The sequence below is a fragment of the Glycine soja genome, chromosome 8 (assembly GCF_004193775.1).
Source record: "Glycine soja cultivar W05 chromosome 8, ASM419377v2, whole genome shotgun sequence".
NCBI lineage: Eukaryota > Viridiplantae > Streptophyta > Magnoliopsida > Fabales > Fabaceae > Glycine > Glycine soja.
In genome coordinates this window covers 13037889-13060584 of record NC_041009.1, presented here as the reverse complement: position 1 = coordinate 13060584, position 22696 = coordinate 13037889, and the positions used below count along the sequence as shown (strand labels likewise).

General features: G+C 30.0%; 2 protein-coding genes and 1 non-coding gene across 5 annotated transcripts; all 3 read left to right on the top strand.

The window, feature by feature from the left end:
• The first annotated feature begins 1063 nt into the window (after positions 1 to 1063).
• On the top strand, positions 1064 to 1146 carry LOC114424832. The gene has a single exon (XR_003669127.1). It is a non-coding gene; the product is annotated as a small nucleolar RNA snoR116 (small nucleolar RNA).
• Positions 1147 to 4473: 3327 nt separating this feature from the next.
• On the top strand, positions 4474 to 9540 carry LOC114422072 (cysteine synthase-like). 2 transcript variants are annotated; one of them, XM_028388264.1, is made up of 9 exons: positions 4474 to 4648; positions 4755 to 4841; positions 4935 to 5017; positions 5254 to 5345; positions 5806 to 6069; positions 6139 to 6276; positions 6370 to 6421; positions 7004 to 7109; positions 9137 to 9540. In XM_028388264.1, exons 5-8 carry the CDS (start codon positions 5893 to 5895, stop codon positions 7015 to 7017), a joined length of 381 nt encoding a protein of 126 aa, XP_028244065.1. In that variant the 5' UTR covers positions 4474 to 4648; positions 4755 to 4841; positions 4935 to 5017; positions 5254 to 5345; positions 5806 to 5892; the 3' UTR covers positions 7018 to 7109; positions 9137 to 9540. The 2 variants fall into 2 exon arrangements, with proteins under 2 accessions (XP_028244065.1, XP_028244064.1); XM_028388263.1 differs by having other exon boundaries at positions 5254 to 6069.
• A 4147-nt stretch (positions 9541 to 13687) lies between these two features.
• Positions 13688 to 16015, top strand: LOC114422070. Of its 2 annotated transcripts, none has more exons than XM_028388261.1 (2): positions 13688 to 14195; positions 15123 to 16015. In XM_028388261.1, the coding sequence occupies exons 1-2, from the start codon at positions 13888 to 13890 to the stop codon at positions 15631 to 15633; spliced, it is 819 nt and encodes a 272-aa protein (XP_028244062.1). In that variant the 5' UTR covers positions 13688 to 13887; the 3' UTR covers positions 15634 to 16015. The 2 variants fall into 2 exon arrangements, with proteins under 2 accessions (XP_028244062.1, XP_028244063.1); XM_028388262.1 differs by having other exon boundaries at positions 13696 to 14195; positions 15150 to 16015.
• Positions 16016 to 22696: the final 6681 nt, after the last annotated feature.

The following is a 22696-nucleotide window of genomic DNA, read 5'->3' as shown; positions in this document are numbered from 1 at the left end:
TTGTATTTTTATATTTTTTATTCATTCATTTTAATTTTTTCTATAACTTCATTTTGATCTTCGTTTGTTCTTATATAATGTCACCAAGTATCTTAATTTGACCATTTATTTATTTTTATCATATTTTAGGTAAATAAATTAATAAAATACGTAGAATCATAACTACAGAGTAAAATAAATACAATGAATATTTTTTACTTTGTAATCATATAAAATAGTCAATAAATGGAGATAGAAGATTGAAAAATATATTTATATTATAATCTAATGTGTTGGAAGAAAAATACTTATTTTATGTGCCCAATTTTCAATAAAGATTAATCAACAATTATCAAAGAGATTGTTTGGTAACAATACTATGGTTAGACAAAAAAAACATGACATCTATTTGGTAAAACTTTTTATTTATAATAATGATATAATTAATAATTGACTATACATTTATGGTCATTTTTAAATTTAAATTGAATCACGTTAGTTATTATTATCATTATTATTATTATGAGTATAAGTATATAATTATTTTTAAATTCAAATGAAAATTTATTTTATTTTATGTTCCAATGAATCGTATTCTTTAAAATATTATTATTATTTTAAATTTAAGTCAAATTAAATATTATTTTCATATTAATTTCATACATAAAAAATACTAACATATTTATTTTATTGATATAATTAATTAATTATAGATATAAAAAATATTTATCAAACGCATTTGTAGCAATTAAAATCCTAATTTAATTACAATATTTTCTAGCACTATTTATTTCGGGGAGATTTTACAGGTTGCAAAAAAGAGCGCCCATTGTATGTCGTGGGCCTTATGGCCCAAAACATATTGGAAAGAATCGTAATTCACGCACTAGAGATTAGGGTTTCGCTGCTATTCCCTTCGTAACTTCCACCCTCGCTCCCTATTTAATCCCCATCCATTCTCTATCTCTCTACAATTCTTTCTGTCACCGCTTCCAATTTATCCTCAATAAAGATTGCCAAAACCCTAAATTTTCTCTCGTTTTCTCGTTCGAAAGTTTAATTTTTCTTTTCTTCTCATGTTTTGGGGCAGTGATGACTAAATCTATATATACCATCAAACTATGAGAGCTTAATTGAGCTTGTTGATGCCATCAATTTTCTGAGCCTTTTTTTTTTTCTTCAATTTTTTTGTGTTCAATTTTTGATTTTATTTAATCGTTTATTGAATTTTGGTTTCGAAAAAAAAGGCAACAAATTAGAGTCTCTGATTCGCCTAATCCGTGGCGCTTTCAGTGCTGTACGTTGCCGAGAACAATTTGGAACTGAGATTCTGGCATTGGCCATTTATTTTCCTTAGGCTTGTGCATTCAGATGTTCCTATATTTTCAACTGTTTCTTTACAATCCATTTTGGGATATTTATTTATTTTTATTTTTGTGTCGAAATTTGTGATTTTTATTAGTTTTTAATAAAGCCGTTCCCCTTTGTTTTTGTTCTTGTTTTTCAATGCAATCTTTAAAAAGAAAATCTTATAGGATTAAGTTAAAATTAGGTGTGTAGTGAATTGTTGTTTTGTTTTCTTTATGAATTTTTTTATTTTAAATTCAAATTTTATGTGACAGTTGGTTTTTTTTTTTACGTATATACGGGTTCATATGGTTTTCCCAATCATCCATTCAATACTTTGACCTAATGACATTGGTTAAATTCTTAAATGTTAGATTGTTCTATGCGATGTATGTAATGTGTTCGCGGTTAATCATGTTGAATAGTTATGATAATTCTCTGTTTTTAAGGGTGTAAATTTTGAGGGCTTTTATATTATCCTTTTTTAAAGAAAAATATACTTTTAATTTCAATAATTTTAAGAATATTAATTTTTTAAACTTTGATTACGATTTTATTCTTTAATGTTTTCAAATTTGAATAATTTACTAAAATGTTAACAGTAGATAAACTGAAATCTCAAACATAAATCAACTCCATGCACTTATTAACAATAACTTGAATTCTACTTTACTGCTTTAAGCGGTTTGCAACACAGAATATGTTTAATAGTTCAAAGAAATTGTTCAATGCCCCTTGCAATAGTCTCTCTATGAGCTTCCCTAGAGATAAATATCAGTGTTTTGGCAACTTTGGTACAGGTATAAATTCTTTCACCCAAATAGGAGTTGAATAATATAGCAACAGATAATTCACATGATTTTTTTTTGGATGCAAAATTCATTTATTTAAATGGCTTAAGTTGGGCAAAAGATATGTTCCATCCCAAGTTGTAGTCCAGCTTAATTGAATAACCCGCATAATGTGTGCGTGCAACGCCACATAGGCTCCCACGCCAATTACCCTCTAGAAAGAAACCTTTGCAACTCCATAGAAATAACACAAGTTGACTTGGTCAAAGTGATGATTGAAAAATAAAGATGAGCGAACAGCTATCCCATCAGCATGAAATTATAACCTTTCTGACTGCTCCCAGCTTAATGATCAGTGAACAAAGGAATCAAAATCATTAAATCTAGATGGGAATTAAGCAGGTGAAACATTTGAATAATTAAATAAGAAACTAAGAATTCATTAGAGTGCAATTGGGTCGCTAGATGGGAATCCTTATAAGGCATAAAGAAAATGAAAATCCCAAAGCTAAGAAATAAGCACTCAAGTACTTGGAGAACCCTCCCTTGAAAGCTTTAATAAGCCAATCATAGTTTTCAAGACGTCATGAGAAGAACTCATCAGGTTCTTGCAACATCTCTTCAAACAAATCCTCTCTGGTTTAGATGTAATATTTCATAGAACAATAAGCAAGCCATATCTGACTATATATATAAATTCCCAAATAAATATGAATTAATAGGCCATAATCACTATATAATACCTGAATTGTTTTTCAATGAAGACATTATAAATAATAACAAAGGCATTGCTCATATTCTTAATATTTTCCCAAATTGTTGAGATGTAGAACTATACGTACACGCCTAAGATGAGTTACTGTAACATATAACTATACTCTGTCATAGAAGTGATGGTGTGACATTAGGATTTAAACTTTATTTTCAGTTTCATAGTTTTATGCAAGGGATTCAGGGATAACTATATCAGAATTAACAATTGTAAATTTACACACAAAAAAAAGAAATAACAATTGTAATTGGTTCTATTTCAAATTTCCCCAATTGTTTTGGCATGAATAGCAATCACACAATAGTAAAAAGGGAATTTCAGTCAGAGGAAATGAGATTTCTGTGAATTAGTTGTAAACCCTCATATTTTGGAAATTGAAAATTACGCTTGCATATGAGAAAGCCATTAAGGCCGATCATGAAAAAAAACGAGAAAGTCAAAAAGAGCTATGTAATTCAACCCTCATATAAGAAACTAATCATAATCAAAATCAAAATGGAAATTAAAATCAAAGAGAATATATATATATATGTATATATTTTGCAAACACAAATGAAATCTGACCATATAAGAAAGTGACCTCTGTACCCCAACCATCAAATTAGAAACATGTGGTCCTTTATTTGTCCAATTTTTTTCCGAACCTACGCACAGAAGAAGGGTTGTGAAAAAAAAAAAAACTCTAAAATCCCAAAAATTAGAAACAAAATACCAATCTTTGTACATAAGCAAATATGAAATATTAATAAAAAAAACACTACTCCATCTTCTATCTCTGCATCATTCACTGTCTGAGTCTTATTGGAGACCAACTTTGGTTGCCGCATCGTTTGCGGTCCAAGTCTCAACCATTTCCAATTAATAGAAGGAGATGTCGTCCCTTGGAGTTGATACAAGAGTCCGAGACCATTCGGTGGAATTATAAGTTTAGCATATCAAGTCCAAGCATGTGAAATTCTAACATCTTGAACGACCAAACCTAATTCTAACATGCTTAATTATTTGTTAGTTTAGTGGAATCATCATCTCGATGAACAAAATTAATGTTATTTTTCTAAAATGCAAAATCACGAAAAAAAGAAAAAATAGGTAGAATAGTCTCAATGCAAGAAGAATAACAATTGATGTCATTGAAACTCCTCTACCCATATATATTTTTTTCGCCACAACTATATACAATGGAGATTGTACAAGTGAACAACATAATGGTGTTTCCTATGAAGGATATTTTTGAAAAAAAAAATACCCACATGGACAGTGAGAAAACAATTTTGGTAATGTGAATAGTTGCTCCCATATTAATTTGATCATAGAGATGAATCTGAACAAGGCCAAGCAACTAGCTAGAAACCAGAAGAAAAACTATAATAAGAAAAACTCTTATCAACTGAAGTGAGCAACGAATATTTTGAAATAAAGTTAGCACTAACATGTAGTTAATTTTTAAGTAAATAATTAAAAGTAGTTCAGCTCAGCAATAATAATTCTAAATTAATAATTATTAATTATGTCGACGATTAATAGTTCCTAATTTTCCGATTGACATATTTTATTAGCTGTTTTTTTAATTTAAATTATATGTACTTAAATTAAATTACAAGTAAATATGAAAAACGAATTAAAAATTGGAAAAAGTTGGAAATGACAAGTCACTAGTTTGCATTATCATTCCGATGTGGGAGCTCAGTGTCCGAAATAGAGTCAAAGAGGATCTATTTCAAGCAAAGAAGGAAGCTCATCTTGTTGTAGATAAATTCTTGTAAGTACAGAACATGCATGTTCAATATGCCAACTTGTCATTAATATTCATTGTGCTGTGTTGACACATAATAACTTGCTGTGTTTCTCTCTCCTTTTTGTTTCAGTCTCGGATTCATTCTCACAATCCAGTGTTCAGGTGCTACCAAGATAGCATGTACAAGGAGTGTGCAATAAAACAAGATGTTACTGAAGTAATTTTTCTTTCTCTTTTAGCTCTTTTGGTTATGATTATTCTGCGGTTAGAAAGAAATAGTTGTTACACCCTTATTTCTTGCTTTCTGCAGCTAATTGGAAACACTCCATTGTGTGTGGCTTGCATTGCTGCAAAGTTGGAATCAATGGAACCCTGCTCAAGTGTCAAAGACAGGTGCAAAAGAGTTTACTGTTTTTCTCTGTCATAAATAATGAATCATTGTTTCTTTTCTATGTTAAAGATGCTTGAAAATTTCCTGCTAATTCATTGTGTAATGGGAATAGATGTTGGTGAAGTGATTTTTCTTTGTGAAATGCTAAAGAGGTTGGCTCTCTGTTCTTTTGGTCTGCCTTACCATCATTGGGACTTTATGTAAAAAAGACATTCTAACTGTTTGTTTGGGGGTGCAGGAATTCAGGATAGCATTAAGTATGATCGAGGATGCTGAGGACAATGGCCTGATTACACCAGGGATGGTTGGTAATAGAACTCTAGTTCTGAGGTATTGGTGGTTTTGTACATGCATGATATGATTTATGAATTCAGGTCCTGTTTGGATAAACTTCTCAATAAGCACTTACAGGAGAAGAAAACAAGATGGTAAAATGAATTGAGTTTCTCCCATAAGTTAAAATTAGCTTATACATAAGTTAATTTATAGAAGTCCTCTCATTTAACTTCTCCAAATTCTGATTTTAACTTTTGTATAAGCTAATTTTAACTTATGGAAGAAATTTAATTCATTTTACCTTTTTATTCTCTTCTCCTATTAGGATTTATTGAGAAGATTTATCCAAATAGGGGCTTAGTTTTTTGTGCCATTTTTACCCCAATAATCAACCATGTTTAGTCAAAGTGATGCTGTGTTTTCAAGTTCAGATTGTTGGGTTTCTTAGATGAGATTTTTGTGTTTTTTTTTTTTTTTTCTGGTTGTGGACATGGTTAAATTAAACTGGTGAAAGACTGTACTTGTTGAGACTACTGGTGGAAACACTGGAATTGGATTGACATTCATTGCAGCACTTAAAGGTTACAGGCTAATCCTAGCGATGCCGGCTTTAATGAGTCTCGAGAGGAGAATTGTGCTCCGTGCTTTGGGAGCTGAGCTGCATCTCACTGATCCTGCTATGGGCTTCAGAAGTAGTCTTCAAAAGGCTGAGGAGCTACTGAGGGAGACATGTGATGCTTTTATGTCTCATCAATTTGAAAATCCTGCAAACCCAAAGGTAATTTATCTTGTATGTATTGAGATATAGTATGTGATCTTCTGATGGAAAATCTGTGCGTCCTTGTAGATTCACTATGAAACCACTGGCCCTGAGATATGGAGAGATTCTGGAGAGAAAGTTGATGCCCTTGTAGCAGGTATAGGAACTGGCGGTACAATAACAGGTGCAGGGAAATTCCTCAAGGAGAGAAATTCAAAAATCAAGGTTCCTTTTCTTGTGAACACTTTCCTGTGGATAGAAGAGAGTTTAAAATGCATGCAATTACCTTCATTGCTAATGCTATGTGTTTTCATCAAGGTCTATGGAGTGGAACCAGTTGAAAGTGCAGTCTTGAGTGGAGGACAGCCAGGTAAGCTACTTACTGTCTTCATAAATGATGTACCTATCTTATTGCTCTTTCTTGTCCCATTTTCTCTCCATGTATAACCTCTACAACATCACTTCAACTCTTTTACCTCTTGAAATCATCAAAATCTTCTAAGTAGTCACTTCATAAGATTTTAATCTCTTGTTGACCTTTGATATCTGCATTTCAAATGATCTTCAGATTGTAAGCCAGTATGTATCTTGGTTAATATGTTAGAACACTCATGACTCAACCAAACAGTTGGTGCAATAGACTGAGTTCAGTGGACTATTTAAAGCCTATTGCCACTCACATTGTTCTCCAATTTAATTGGATTAGGAACATTTTACTAATGTTCTTTGGTATCAATCATAGAGACTGATGCCATATATGCATCATTACGATAGAACTAAAATTATGATTTTTCACTTCCTGATATTTTTTAAAAGCATTATTTTTTCCCCTATCAACTTTTTGAGGTAAATTTAATTTGGCATTCCTTTCTTTTCAACTTTGAGAGGCAGTACATCACATAATATTTTACTTTCAGACTGACATCTGATGGTGCTAATGCTATACTAACAGGACATGTTGCATGAATGTGTAAAAGGAGGGCATCTGATTCAGGGAATTGGTGCTGGTATTGTTCCTGCTGTGCTGGATGTTAAATCTGCTTGATGAAATTATTCAGGTTACTATAGATATACTGTGATTTTTTAGCACTACGATTCTGTTGAAAGTTGTGTAATTGCCCATGGAATTGGTTACGTGAATGTTATGATTCTTATAGATTATCATATATTGTAGTGGAAGGGTAAATGTTATAAGGTCTCATTAATTATGGAGATACTGAACTGTTAATGCTGGTTGTGTTGAAAATAATGATAGTATTTAGTGTTATACTGTGAGTATTACGATCATGAAATAGTCACTGTTTGAAAAACCAAATGATATTGGAAATTTAGGATCATATGAAATAATCTTTCCTATTTATTGTTCTTGTAGGTATATGTATTTGTTTTAGATTTATGTGAATATAGTCTGCTAAGTGCATATCTCTCAAGACTGCTCAGTTAATACAATCTGCTCAAGTGCTTTTGTTCATTTTAGCAAACAGCATCACAGTAAGTTTGATCCACTTAGTGTCAAGTGTGCTTTTCTTGGTTATTCAGCTTCCAAGGAAGGGTGTAACTGATCACCCTTCTAGTCATCAGGTTTCTAAATCTAAAGATGTGATCTTCCATGAAATTGAATATTTCTTTGTTGCACCTCAGCCTCAGGGAAAGTGTAATTGGTTGTCTGAGTTGTCTAAGTTTGGGAAATTAGATTTAGACTTCCCCCTCTTGAATTGCCTTTACATTCTAATGCAGCTGAAGGAACTTATAGTGTGTTTGGAATAGATTAATGGTAAGAATAAATCAATTAATTTTTCATGATAGACAGTGTCACCATAGTCTAATCCAAAGACCTTAAGCTGGTTAACTTTACCATTAGGGACAACTTTTATGGTGAAAATCTATTTACATCCGACAACAAACTTCCCTGGGAGGAAGAGGAGTGAGGTCCTAGGTGTCACTGCTATGAAGTACACACATCTTGTCTCCAACCATGATGTTAAGAAACATCAACACACATCTAAGAGTGCGTAATCCAAAAGCATGTTTGAGAGGTCATTTGAATAGTGGAGAGTCTCTTGTGAAGTGAGTGTTTATAATTTCTTATAAGTTTTTAGTGGTGAGATACTTGGATTTGTAGTGTGATACACATTTGGGTATTCCCGTAGATGAAGGCAAGAAGTAATGAACCACATAAATTTTGTGTCTATTATTTACTTTGTGGTGTTCTTATTATTGATCTTGTGTGCGCGGAGATTTCCCTACATATGTAGATTATATTATTATCCTAGGGAACTGGGGATGATTTGAATGAGAAAGAAATGTTGAAGTAGAGACTAAAACCTAAAGAATTCCCTACATATGTAGTTGTTAGTCAATTTATGCATGATATGTAGGAAAGGCACCTACAAGGAGTTTACTGAATATTTTCAATAACTTAAAACTACCCCTGAAAGTGGGTTGTTATTGAAGAAGGATTGAGGATTTATCCATGGAAGTGTATACTGATGCTGATTATGATGGGTCAGTTATAGATAGGAAGTCAAACTCAGGCTACTAAGTTTCTTGGTGGGAACCTACAAACTTAGAGGATTGAAAAACAGAATTTTGTGGCTTGGTCAAGTGTAGAGGCCAAGTTTCAAGCCATGGCACAAAGGCAGTGTTTCTTGAGACTGCTAATAAGTTTGCTATTTATATTGTCTACAATCCAATTCAACATGACAACCATGCAAATTGAGACTGATTGTTGCTTCATAAAGTAGAAATTAAATAGTGTTTTGATTGCTACTACATTTGTTTTCTCAAATCTTCAATTATTAAATGTATTACTTCTCATTTTGTATTGCAACACATTACTATCATAGATATAAGAAGAAATTATTTGCATCTGTAATTAAGTAGTGTAGAACTGTAAAGTAGGAACTATATATTGACATATAAGCCATTTCAAAATCATGGCTAAGTTGGTTGCATGAGGTGATTTCTATTTAATAAAAAAAATCAAAATATTTGTAGCAGAAGTTCAGGTTACAAAGTGATCATGGATATGCCCTGGTTAAAGTCCTGTTGCTTAAACAAATTATGTTGTACAATGTCAATGCAGGAGCCAATTTCATTACTAAATATTTGAAGCCTGACACATGTATACTTGGCCCAAGAGATGAGGTGTCCCTAGTTACATCAAATTCAAGAATTGGCTGCGGATTTGACATCGGACTACGAAGTATGTTCGGATTACCATTGAAAAAGTAAAGTTTGGTTAAACTTAACTTTGTAATATTAAGTTTAGTTAAAAGTAGGTTTAATGTAACTTTATTCATTTTTTGAGTTTTCTATGTTCAAGAGAAAAGTAGTTTTAGGATAAACCTTAGTTTGTGTGAAAGTCTCGTTCAACTGAACTGAAAAAATTATTTGCCATTCAAGCAGGCACAATTTTTCATGAGGGGTAAACCTCCCGTTGGGTGTACAAACGCCAAATCAAGCATACCCTAATATGTTGCTGGAGTTTATGGAAATTCCCTTTAAATGATAGAACTCGTAGAAAGTTAATTTCATTTGCTAGAACCATTATGTTATAGTTTGAGTTTCAATTAGCTTCTAACTCACCAGAATTTTTCGGTTGTAAAATCCCATTGTTAAAGACCTTTTTTAATTTAAAAATGCTAAGGTTTTTTATAGTTTGCGGAAAAATTAGACGCGTGAGTTTATGAAAAAGTTGAGACGCATAAGTTTATTTTAATTTATGTAAGGATATATTTTGATTACTTGATTTGTTTTTTATTTTCTTTATAAGTGCTTGATGAGATGTTTATTCAAATTGGTTCAATAGAATTGTAGTCTTATATTATTCTCTCGTTCTTTCTCGGTCACCATTAAATAACATTAGAGTTCCATTATATTAGTCTATGTAGCATTCTAACCTATAAGAAAGAAAAAAAGATGCTATGAATAAAAAAAAATAAAAATGCTAAAGTACATGGTATCCCAAAAAGGAATGTGCTCCCTCTTTTGTATTGGCTCTTGAAAAGAAGTGAGAACCTTGAAGAATATCCACTCCAGAAATCCTTTGGAGGAGGACCCTCTTTGCATTCTTCCCTCTCCTAGACTTGTGTTTATTTTGTCATTTCATTTTCAATAAAAGGAAACCTTATCCAAAACAGCATTAGCATGTTATGCATCTCACCCTTCAATCTAAGACACAGCATGCAACCGGAGCCCACCCCTCACATCAACAAATGACAGTAATTTCACAATAAGAAATGCTAAATTGCTAATAACACACTCTCTTTTTTAAGACATTTTTTTTCTTATTAAGTGAAATTTACATGGATTTCATTCTTTATTTGATGAATCTCATTCATAAACTAGGAGGATTCATGTGAATTTTAACCAATGGAAAATATATATTTAATAGAGAGTATTAGAGTGTATATGTTACTGGCACTTTCTTTGACATTTTAGCATAAAGATAGCTTTATTGGAATTTGGGGAGTAGTTATACAATTTAGTCGAAGAAACTCTCAACTCAGAAGTGTGTGTTTTATTTATTTCATATTTTGAGAAGTACTTTTATACTCATCACCACTCTTTCAAACAATATTTACTTTTATCTTTAAGAAAAAAAATAGTTGTAATAAAGTGTTTGAATTGACTTTTTCAGATTCTTTTTTTTTTTCCTCCTTTAAATCAAAGAACACGGTCTTTACTTTTTAAACAAAATGATACACGAAATCTGTTGTGGGATATTTAGCTTTTGGGTAAAACATAAAATTCATGCATGTCTTGACTGTCTAATTTAGACCAAAAAAAGTGGCTATTCTGTTTAATGATGGAGATATTGTTTCCTCGTATGAACTGTAGACCAGAATTTGGTGCTGCAAATATTACACCCACCACTCCTTGATGATTTGATGATCCACAACACGAAACCAAAAAAGAATTCGAAACATGCGAATTATTTCAATTGCTAAGCACTGAAGTATCAAATAGGCAAGATAAATCACTCCTATTGGTGGGTATGGCTCCGACTTTAATGAGAAATATCTCCTTTGATCGAAAATGGATACGGATATAAATATAGTCTCAACTGTTTAAGCGGGGATGAGAATGTGTGTTAAAATATACTCTTACCCATATTGGTACCGGTAATCGTTACTATTGTATTTTTTTTTATAATTTTTTTTGTCGCAACTTATATATACATAATACATATTAAAGATTTTATTTTTATAATTTTTGAAAATATAAATTAATTAAATTAAATAGTTAAATAATTAAATAAAAACTTAAAAATACACATTTAACTAAAATAGAATTAAATTCTTAACTTTAATTTCTTTGTTATTCATTATATTTATATATTGTTTGAATTAAAATACAATTAAAAACTTAATATATAATTTATTTAAAATATATAAGTAAAGTAAAATTATAAAAAAGAGTATAGCATGAGTATACTCGAATTCGATAAAAGTCGATTAAAGTGAAATAGATATTAAAATTTTAAATCCATCATTTTTTACTCATACTTATACCCGTTCAGTCTTTTGTGGAGATAGAGATAAGGAAGGTCAAATTCATCTTCAACTCATCTTGTTGTTATACATAATATCAAAGTCAAGAAAACGAATTAGAAGAAAAATTTCCAACTTTGAATAGGGAGAGAAGCCGAAGAACCGACAAGAGTAACAAGAGTTGTACACACATCCAAGGAAAATGTTAAAGTGCATACTTTGTGTAATATTATTGGTAAGATAGTCAAAATTCGGTTTAGAGTTAGAGATTAAAAAAAAATAGAAATTAAAAAGTATAAGTCATTTTAGTTTTTAACTTTAGAAAAGTTTTGTTTTAGTCGTTGATTTTTTCAATTATTATTAAAAAAATTGATGGAAATTATTATTATTATTATTATTATTATTATTATTATTATAATAATAAAGTACCATTCATTTTATATATATGTTATTACTAGTGATAAATATAATAAACATGAATAAAATATATGATACTTTATAAAATATATTTTTATATTAAATTTAAGGACTAAATCCAGAACAAAAGTAAAGGGCTTACTAATCTTTCTTACCTAAATTAGTCTCATAAATAGAACATTAACAATACTTGTGAATTGTGATGGTATCCTAGTAAAGAAAGGAGCAAAACCTAATTCTTGTTCTCCAAGTATGAATGAGGATACAAGTATCCAGTGTTGAAGTTTGAATTTAACACTTTATGTAGTGCTTTGATCACATTGTCGATTAAATTAATTTATATAGTCAAAGAAGCAAAAAGACGATTTGAATTAGCAAGCAACGGTCAAATTAATATAACAGTTAATTAAAATTTGTACTATAATATGTGAACATAACTTGTACAGGCACTAGAATGAGATATTATGATGGTGAAAAATGTGTTCCTTCCGTAAATATTTGGGATGAACCCTCAATTTTATTTAATAAGGGGATAAAGGAGTAGAAATGTGTTGCTTCTCTTTTCACGTGTATCCTACGCTCTCAAAAGAAAATAATTGCAATAATAATAACGTACGTTTATCACTTGTATTAATTGACCATATTTTATTTTCCACCGTACCAAAAAAAAAAATGACCATATTTTAAAATGTGTTAATTTTTAAATGTACTACCTACCATATAAAAGTAATTTTTAAACGTGTATTTGGTTTAATCACAAACTTTGTGAATCACGTTTAAAGATTTTGAGAAGGTTTTGTTAGTTTAGTTTACGTGGCTGCGCGCGTAAATAAATATCTGTGACATTGTCTGTTAACTACATAAAGAACTAGCACTTGTATGGATCCAAAATGCAGTATTTATGTGTGACTATATATCTAGCTCATCCAAAACGTGTGTCTCTAAGCATATCAGCTAACGAAAGAAAGCACATATCATCAAAATAATGATAAATATTATATTTAAATGAAATATTTTTGTATGAATGAAAAGGGGGTAAAATATTGAAAAAATCTACGTATTAAATGAATCATGAGCAAACAATGCTTGTAAATTTGACACCATGTAATGAATGATTTTTTATTTAACTTTCAACATGTCCATCTTTATTTAATGAATGATTTTTTATTCACACTTCCAACAATTTTAATTATCTATATATATATATATATATATATATATATATATATATATATATATATATATATATATATATATATATGTGTGATTATATGATTAAAATAATTTTTATTAATCTTATAATTAAATTATAAATTTTTTCAAATAAAAAATCATTAAATTATAAATATGTATTTTGTTGATTGTTTGTGTTATATTTTATTAAAATTGAACAATTATAAATAGGTAATCAAATGATTAGTTCATGTTTTTATATATTTAAAAATATATCTTATTTTAATTTTAATGTATATTAATGGAGTATTAAGTGATTTGAAATTTTTATAAATATATTTTATACATAATAATAGATTTAATATATGCGCTCGCGTGTCGTGTACCATCTCAATATATCTCTCCGTAGTAAGTAGTTATGACTTACGACACTTCTTATTATAAGGACATGCTTTTGAGTTTTGACATAAAATGCAATATTATAAAACGCAAGTCCATAGGCAAAATTGGCAACATTTGTATCTATTCATCTAAATTTCATGGCCATGTTCGAAGCCACTCAGACACAAATTAAAATACTAAGTTAACAACAGCCTCAATTTGCATCATCATCAGAAACAACTCACAGACACAACAAAACAGAACAAAAACACAAATCTCTTCTTCTCTTCTCTTCTCTCTCTCTCTCTCTCACACACACAAATGAAAAAAAGCTAACATAACAATAATATCTTTGCAAACCATTAAGGCCATGGCTTTTCTTCTACCAAACGTCCAACCTTCTCTTTTAGCTCAATCCAAATCCAAGAAAGACAAAGCAAACCTTCACCAAACTCTCTCACCTCAAAAACCCACTTCTCAGTTTCCTATATCATCCACCACATGCTCTTCTTCTCTACAAACTTCCACTGCACAAGTTGCAAAAGTCAGCACACCACATGATAAGCAGCAACAACAGCCAAAGGATGAATTCTACCTCAACCTTGGTCTTGATGTCAGGACAATCCGTGAGGACCTTCCTTTGATCTTCATCAAAGACCTCAATTATGACATTTATAGGTATTCCTTTAATTCTTTCTCACCCCTTGTGACCATATTTTTTTCTTCGTACTTGTGACCATATATGTCTTCAAATTCTTTTCTCCGTGCTGTTTTTTTTTTTTTGTTCTTGGGACAAAACTCTTAAATACAGTATCGATGATAGTGTTAGGACTTTGGACTATTTTTCAATTAAGTTTGTCGTTTTACCTTGGCAACCATTGTCTTTGTTTTGGTAACTAATTAAAATTTCTTGTGATTAGCTAGATAAAATGCTGAATTTGATTGGAAAATAATATCAAAAGTAAGGATCCTTGAGCAATTAGCTCCAGAGTTAAAACAAGTAATCTCAGTCGTTAAAGAAAAAAAAATCAACAATTGATATTAGTTGCATATGCATAACAAATCATAAACATGTTAGACTATTAATTACTAATTCATCAACACTGAGATTAGTTACGTTACCCTCTTTAACTTTATAGAGGAGCCAAATCCCAAATGCAATTGTTTACACTAGTGGAAAGACACGCATAATAGTGCCTGTCTTTCCACACGTTATTTCTTAGAATCAGACTTTATATGCAGTTAGTGCGATTTTCTTCTTATTTTTAATACATTGAGTAGTCTAATTAAAGTAATTGACTGGGAGGTTAAAACAGAACAGTGAAATGATTTGCAACATCAGCCAAGGGTAAGAAAAAGTCCAAAAATAATGGAGAGACCAAAAGTGGGTATTGGCCATTATAGTGCATGCTTGGGGTAACATTCTTAATATTCCAAAAGTACGTTGAGAGCAAAAGATACAAAGGAGTTCCTTCTCCAAAAGTATGTTAAGCACCCTCCAATGAAATTCCAATAGTAATCCAAACATAGCTATAATTGTTATAGACAAATGTATCTGAGTTTTATCCTTTGCCTTTTTATGAATGTTCTAACTTTTTTAAGTAGGTTTTCATTGGAGTTTGGTTATTTCAGGGATGACATAACATTCATGGACCCCTTGAACACATTTACTGGGATTGAGAAGTACAAGCTGATCTTCTGGGCATTGAGGTTTCATGGCAAAATCTTGTTCCGAGAGATTGCACTTGATGTGTACAGGGTGTGGCAGCCTTCAGAGAATGTGATATTGGTCAGGTGGAACCTTAGGGGTGTGCCGCGGGTTCCCTGGGAGGCTAAAGGAGAGTTTCAGGGCACTTCAAGGTACAAATTGGACAGAAATGGCAAAATTTATGAACACAAAGTTGATAACTTGGCATTCAATTTCCCACAGAATATTAAACCAGTTTCAGTTTTGGATTTGGTTACTGCATGCCCTGCAAGTCCAAACCCTACCTTTTTGTGGGGTCCTGTTGATGCATACTCTTCTTCATGGATAACCTTTTACAAGGCAATTAGGGAGACATTGGATCAAGAAAGGAGTTTGCTACCACAAGATGGTCTAGCTACATGTTCATAGCTATGTATGAGCTAGCACTTAATGTTTCATAGGTTATTATGTATACATTAGTGTTTAATAGGTCAGGTATAAATATAATGAATTTGATCCATAGCATAAAATGGTTTTTCTTCAAGGACAAGAGTGTATATAAGGCAGGGATGCAAAAATGTTCAAGTTGCACACTTTGTTGCTGGAGGAAATGGGGATTCCTATGTGTGGTAAGCTTATACAGATAACATATATCTATATCTAGTAATCTTATGAAATTAATTTTAATAGTTGTTGAACAAAATTGATTCTTGTCTTTTTTTTTTATTCTCTTATAATGGTTGAACCTTATTATGGATCACCCTTATTTAAAGGGGACATTCTATAATCTCTTCTAGACTTGTACTGTATTGGTTTTCTATTGACAATTTTCATTAGATTGTTTGAAACTCAGTTTATGACTTTAGGATTGAGTACTAATTTGTTCTTTAATAAAATTGTTTTTTAGAAATCTTTACCTATTTCCAAATTCTTTTGGACTATTGTTGGTTAGATGAGTACACCTGATTTCATTCTCTACTTGATACATAGACCACGCATATTGTTCCTTAATTTCACTTGTTAAATAACTTGTATACCTATTTTGACTATGATATAACCGGAAACAGTACAGTATCCACATTTTTGCAATTCTGTTATAAAATAGTATATCACAATGATTTGGATGTTTTAATCTCACTTGACAGCATATAGTCAGAACAAAGAACGGTTTGTTGATTTTCATTCTGAAAAGATTAAAAAGTTATTACTTTGAAATCCACAGTGAGTGTGCATTTCTGGTAGAGTGCAAACTTTAGAAGTAGAAAATATAATGAGTGAATGGTCATTTTAGTCCTCAAACTATCAAACAATTAAATTTCCTTTTTCATAAGAACCTTAGGAATTTATCTCTCTTTTTATTTTTATTTTTCTATTTCCTTCTAATTACTTGAAATTTGTCTATTTCCATGTTTTGACTTTAATGCTTTTGACTATTTTGTGGTGATGTATGATAATGTGAAAGAAAACATGGTTGCAAAACACGATTTTGCATCTGAGGTCTCAGTAAGTTAAACCATGAACTGAACTAGAGAAACAACATTGCAACATCTCTTTTTTAAAAAATAATGTGATGTCCTATCTAAATGTATAGAATAAAAAGCATCAAAATGAAATTTGTCTCATTTGTGGTCTCAATATTTGAGCCTTTGCATCACAGTATAAGAAACTATTTGCAATTAGTTACTGCAAAATTTATTTGAGGTAGATAATTTCATTTGTTGGATATTTAAGTATAAGAAATTGTGGACATTTATATATTGAGATGTCTATTACATACAAGACTCAAAGTTTCAAACAGAGAGATAGGCTGAGCTTGTACCACTATGGAAATGTTAAGACATACTATCTAATTAGGTTTTATTCAATGCAATTAATTAAATTTAATGGATTATGCATTTACGTTTATCTGTTTCTTGAGTGTGTGTGTATATATATATATATATATATTGTACATAGCTATTGCTATGTGTTATTATTATTATTATTTAATTTTGAATTTTTAATAATTATAAAAACAAAACATTAACTCTAAAATAAAAAGGTGAAAACTTATGCAATGGAATTTAAGTTGAGGACAAAACACATTTTGGAAATTATTGAAGAAGAATGGGAATTAGTGACCAAATCCGCGACCACAACCATCTAAAAATATTCTTTGCTGGCCTAGCTCTATCTTAAGAGTCATCCCCTCCCTGAGAACCCTTCCAATAAAAAACTCTCATCACTCAGTATACAAGCCACAATAAAAAAAAATGGTCAAATCTAAATCATTTATAGGCTTACAAGTTACAAGAATGCAACTTCCCATCCTTCACCAACTCTTGAGAAATGCAGTTGTCTCTTTGAGAACTAATTGGACTGAGGTACAAGTGCAGAAAGAGAAAACTAAGACCCAAGTTATAAAAACCGGATCGGCCAAGCTGGTCCCACCGACTCATCCCAAACCCAATGTCTTAGACAATCCAATTCAACTATAACATCCAAAATATGATTCATCTTGTTTGATTCAATTGAGAATTTTTTTTATAATACCTATAATATAATATGTTAAATTGTTAATAGTTAATTATTGAATAATACATAATATTTTTCTTTAATATTATTTTTTTTATTTTGATAATAAAAAATATATAATAACTAATTATTATCTTATTAATCATAATATAGTATGATTTAATATTTGTATTTTATATATTTTTATCAAATTTTTTTATAATCATCTAATAACTTTTGTATTTAATATTAAAAATAATAATTTTCTTAGTTATTTAACTATAATACTCACAAAATAATTTATAATAATAAATGATTATATAATATTTACCGTTTGATCTAATAATAAATTTAATTTTAAAGTATAAAAATATAGATTAATCATATTTTATTAAATACTTTATATAATTATTTTAATTTTTTTAATGTATATACTAATCAGGTCAATGACCTACCGATTAGACTTTTAACCCGTATCTACCGGATTAATTACCTGGCCTATTTTCATAACACTAACTAAGAAGATAAAAAAAATTAAAGGAAAAATGCTATTCTAATATTGAATAGTACGGTTAGAATACATAGTAATTAGTATTTGTATAAAGTAAATACAAAAGAGAGGTCTAGTTAAACTAACTGACAGAATTAGAAATTAACTACCTCATATTAACTTATTAAGTGGACTAAGGTCAACTAACAACAATGACATTTCTACGGCTTCATGATAGTTAGCCTCACACCAGCCAGACAACATAATTTAGAACTACAGAATTTATTTAATATTTTTAAAATTTTAACAAATATTTTAAGAATTTTCATTAGCATTTTACTTTCATATTTATGCCACTTAAAATGAAGTTTTGCCTCTTCTAAAACATATTTTAAAAGATAAAGTAAAATTATTATTATTATTTGAGAAACCAATAATTAAAATCGAAATAATTTTAAAATTTATTTATATGTATATGCATTATATTAAAATGTAAAGTATGTTCTTCTTACATTTTTTAAAGCACATTACAATAGCCACCAATTTATCAAGCGAGGGTAATTTTTTTTTTTTTGAAATTACCAATTGGACGCCACCAACAAAGTGTTGTCAAGAGAAGAAAATTTCTTGAAAGGTACTCCCTCAAGTTTAGGTATAGTCCCTTCAGAATCCACAAACCTATTCACAAAGAATTGTCTCACTATATTTTTTACAGTACTAGGGTCTGTCACCCAAGTTCCATCCACCATAAGGACATTAATAGAATTCTACTTCCTCCTCCAATTGATAAACGAGTGAAAAAATCTGGAGTTGCAATCACCCTCTTTCAACGACTTTGATCTGGATTTTTGATGCAACAGAGACTCCGTACTTATTTCTGTAAGTAATTTTAAATATTTATATAAGTACTCATGTTAACAGATAACTTCAAATAAACCATAAATAGATTCTTTCAAAATGGAATCTTAATCTTACTTTTATTATTAAGCTTTTGTAAGTATTAAAGTTAATCATGAAGTGTGGTGAAATGAAAATTTACATATATTGTTTTACGACACTTGATTCCTTTTATAAGCAGATGCTTTAATTTTCCTTCTTTAACTCAATACTAATTAAACCAACAAAAAAAAAAGTTGACTTAGTATATATCTTTTGATTTCTCAATTTTGGACCTAGTTTTTTTTAGTCTCCAAAATTTAAAAGTCATTATTTTCATTTTCATAATTTGGAAAATAGCCTACTTGTAGTCCTTATCAGGGAGTCTAAAATGATTAAAAAAAATAACAGTAGGACCAAAAGGGACTCTTTTGAAATTAGGAAGACAAAAATAATAAAATCTTTTAAATTTAGAAAACCAAAAAGAAACTAGACCCAAATTTGAAGTAGAAAAAAATATTTTTGCCCAAAAAGTTTTGTATAATGGACATGAAGTGTGAGACGTTGGATTAGCAAAGACATAATAACATAATTAATATTGACGAACCAAACTAGAACACAACACATGCACACTAATCAAAAGATAAGTTATATTGGTTAAGGGTTTTGCATGATATAATAGTTTATGAACCACTGAATATAAAATAAAGTTACATGTGATATGCAGGGGTGTCCATACTCCATAGGATGAATTGAGGCACATTATGTTCATCTCTTTCCCGACTCTAAATTTTAAGCTAACCAATTTTTAAGACTCAAACTTGATCCATAACTTGATAAAATCCTATCATGTGTGTCAACAAAACTCGAAGTAGAACAATCTTTCTAAATAATAACTTAAGGAGCAAATAAAAGGAGAACCTGAGGCTTAATCTGCTCCTAACCCAACTTAAGAATAGATTTTCAATATGTCTTGTCTTCCTGTTACTTTTTATCCTGGGTTCAATTCGTAATCTTTGGGTGAAAACAGGTTAATTAGCAGGTTCGATCAAGTTTTGTACAATCCTAATTAATGTATAGAGTGTTTTTGGTCTATACTTTTTTTATCAAAAGAGTAAGTAGTTTTTCAACTTTAATATGTTTAAATGAATTTAATTTATAATTGAATTAAAATTAAAAATAAAATTAAAGAAATTATATACACGATGTGAAACACTTTGCTTTGATACCTCTGGGAAGCTGTGAAAACCATCCATTTTCGTAGAAGGAATAGTGATTACTTAATGAGAGCAAATCCACCGTTTCCACCCCCTAATCATGTTCTTCAAGCTAGGTTCTACCCTGCAATTATGAATAACGATATAAAAAATTATAATTTTAAAAATATTATAACTATTCAAAAAGAAAAATACTGAATAGGAGCATTTGTTTCAGTGAAATCTTGCATTTCTGAAAATCACATTCCTAAAAATATTATACCTAGGAACGTATAAAAAAAAATTATACCTAGGTATGTTGTTCTCATGGAAATATGTTTGGTTAGCATTTAGTTATTTAAGAAAAGAAATTATTCAATTAAAAATTAAAATATAAAAGTGAAAAAAGAAATGTAGAAGCATGAAGTAAGAATAGATAGTTAATTATTGTGTATACTCACCCTTCGAAGAAATAACAACTCAGAACATAGAAACGTGGCTCTCTTAAAAATAACATATATTCAGAACATCAATTTCATCACATTCTAATATTTATCCTCACCCTTTCATACTCTCAAAAATGAATTTTTAAAAAAATACTTAAAACAAACGCCCTTAGATAGAAATTCCATTTACTTTCTCAAAAAAAAAAAAAAAATCCCATTTATACTTCGCTCTAGAAAATGACAGTCTTACGTATGTATTGGATTAGGATATAAAAAATTTTAAAATGTTTTTTTATAAAAAAAAGTCTTCTGATATTTAATCAAAAATTATAAATAATATAAATAAGTATTATGGTATTTAATTAAAACTTTTAAGATTTTTAAGAAAGACAACAAAATTTAATAATATTTTATTATGATTTTTTTATAACTTATAAAAAGTATTTTATTATTTAAAAATATACAAATTTCGGTGAATTATTTTTAAGAATGATATCAATGGATTTCATAAGACCTTTTAATATAAAATATTTATCAAAAAATCTCACTTAAACCCTTGAGATTTTGTTAGATTCTTTTTCCTTTTTTCTATTGGTTACTAAATTTCATTTTGTCTCATCATTTGTGCCTCCTTTCCTCTTTAATTGTTAACGGTTTGATAAGTGCACCAAATGTCCAAATAGTAAAACTTAAAAGTTCGAGTGTCGAATTTCACAAAGATTTTGTTTTGTACTTGTATTGTATAATTTTTAATTCGTAAGGAAAGAAGTAAAGAGTGTAAAATAAGTAAAAGAATGATAACAACTAATGGTAGAGAAAATAATAGAAAGCAAAATAACTAATTAGAGAATTCAATTGAATGAGGATGTTAGGACCTAACATGTCTTGTTTGCCTAAGATGTATGATTTTTGGATTTTTCTTTATCAATTAGGTGAATTTATCCTACCCACACCTATTCGATTACTTGCCCCTGATGCCTCACAATGACAAACATATTTTATCTATCTATCTCCCAAATGCCTTTATAAAGATTCAATAGATAAAATGCATGAAGCTTTGATTATAGATGTGTGCTTTAATGTATGGACATAATGTTATCATCCTATGTCTACCAATGATTTCATTATGATATCTTTTGTTTTTGTTCTATTAGAAGTTATTCTCTGTTGAACGTCTAACCCCTAAAACTGATACATGCATATTTTTTTTATATTTTTATTAAGAGTTACCCTCTGTCAAGCATCTAACTCCTAACATAATGTAAAGATAACTAATGCACGAAATAGAAATAGAAAAAGACAATAGGATAGAAAACACCTGTTGCATTGATAAATATCGAGCACATCATACATCTTTTTGGCTTTTTAGTCCTGTCAAACCCTAAATAGGAGTTTAGCCTCTCATGGCCATTAAGGACCTTACACTGAAATAGGGATATAAGAATTGGTGGAGGAGAAGGGATGAAAGAAGGGAATATAAAAAAAATGATGAGAAAAAGAAGAAAATTTCCTAGGGAAGAGTTCTCAGACTTTAGGTATGTATGAGAGTGCTCTGAGACTCGGTGTGTCATTTTCCTTTGGCTTGACTCCCTTTTTATAGTTGCTGGAGTGGACTTGGGCTGCGTACTCGCGCTTAGCGCAGATGCCTATTTTCGTGCTTTGCTCGCTTAATGCAAGTACCAATTTTCGCGCTTAGCGTGCACTGCAAGCGCGTCTTAGGTTGGGCCTAGTGCTCAAACCTTCATTTTTTTTTTGTATTTTCTGCATCTTTTTGCTTTTAATCCCTCCATTTTTTATATCTGCAAACCGTAAACAAAAAATATCAATTCCTAACAGTTAAGCATGGACAACTGCTAAATAATTATTTTTAAAGATATTTTAACTCTATTTTCATAAAAAAAAAAAAACAACTCTTATTTAGCAGTTAACATGAATATTCTTCAAGATGCGTATGTCATATATTTCTCATATTCTTTTGAAATAAAAAATGT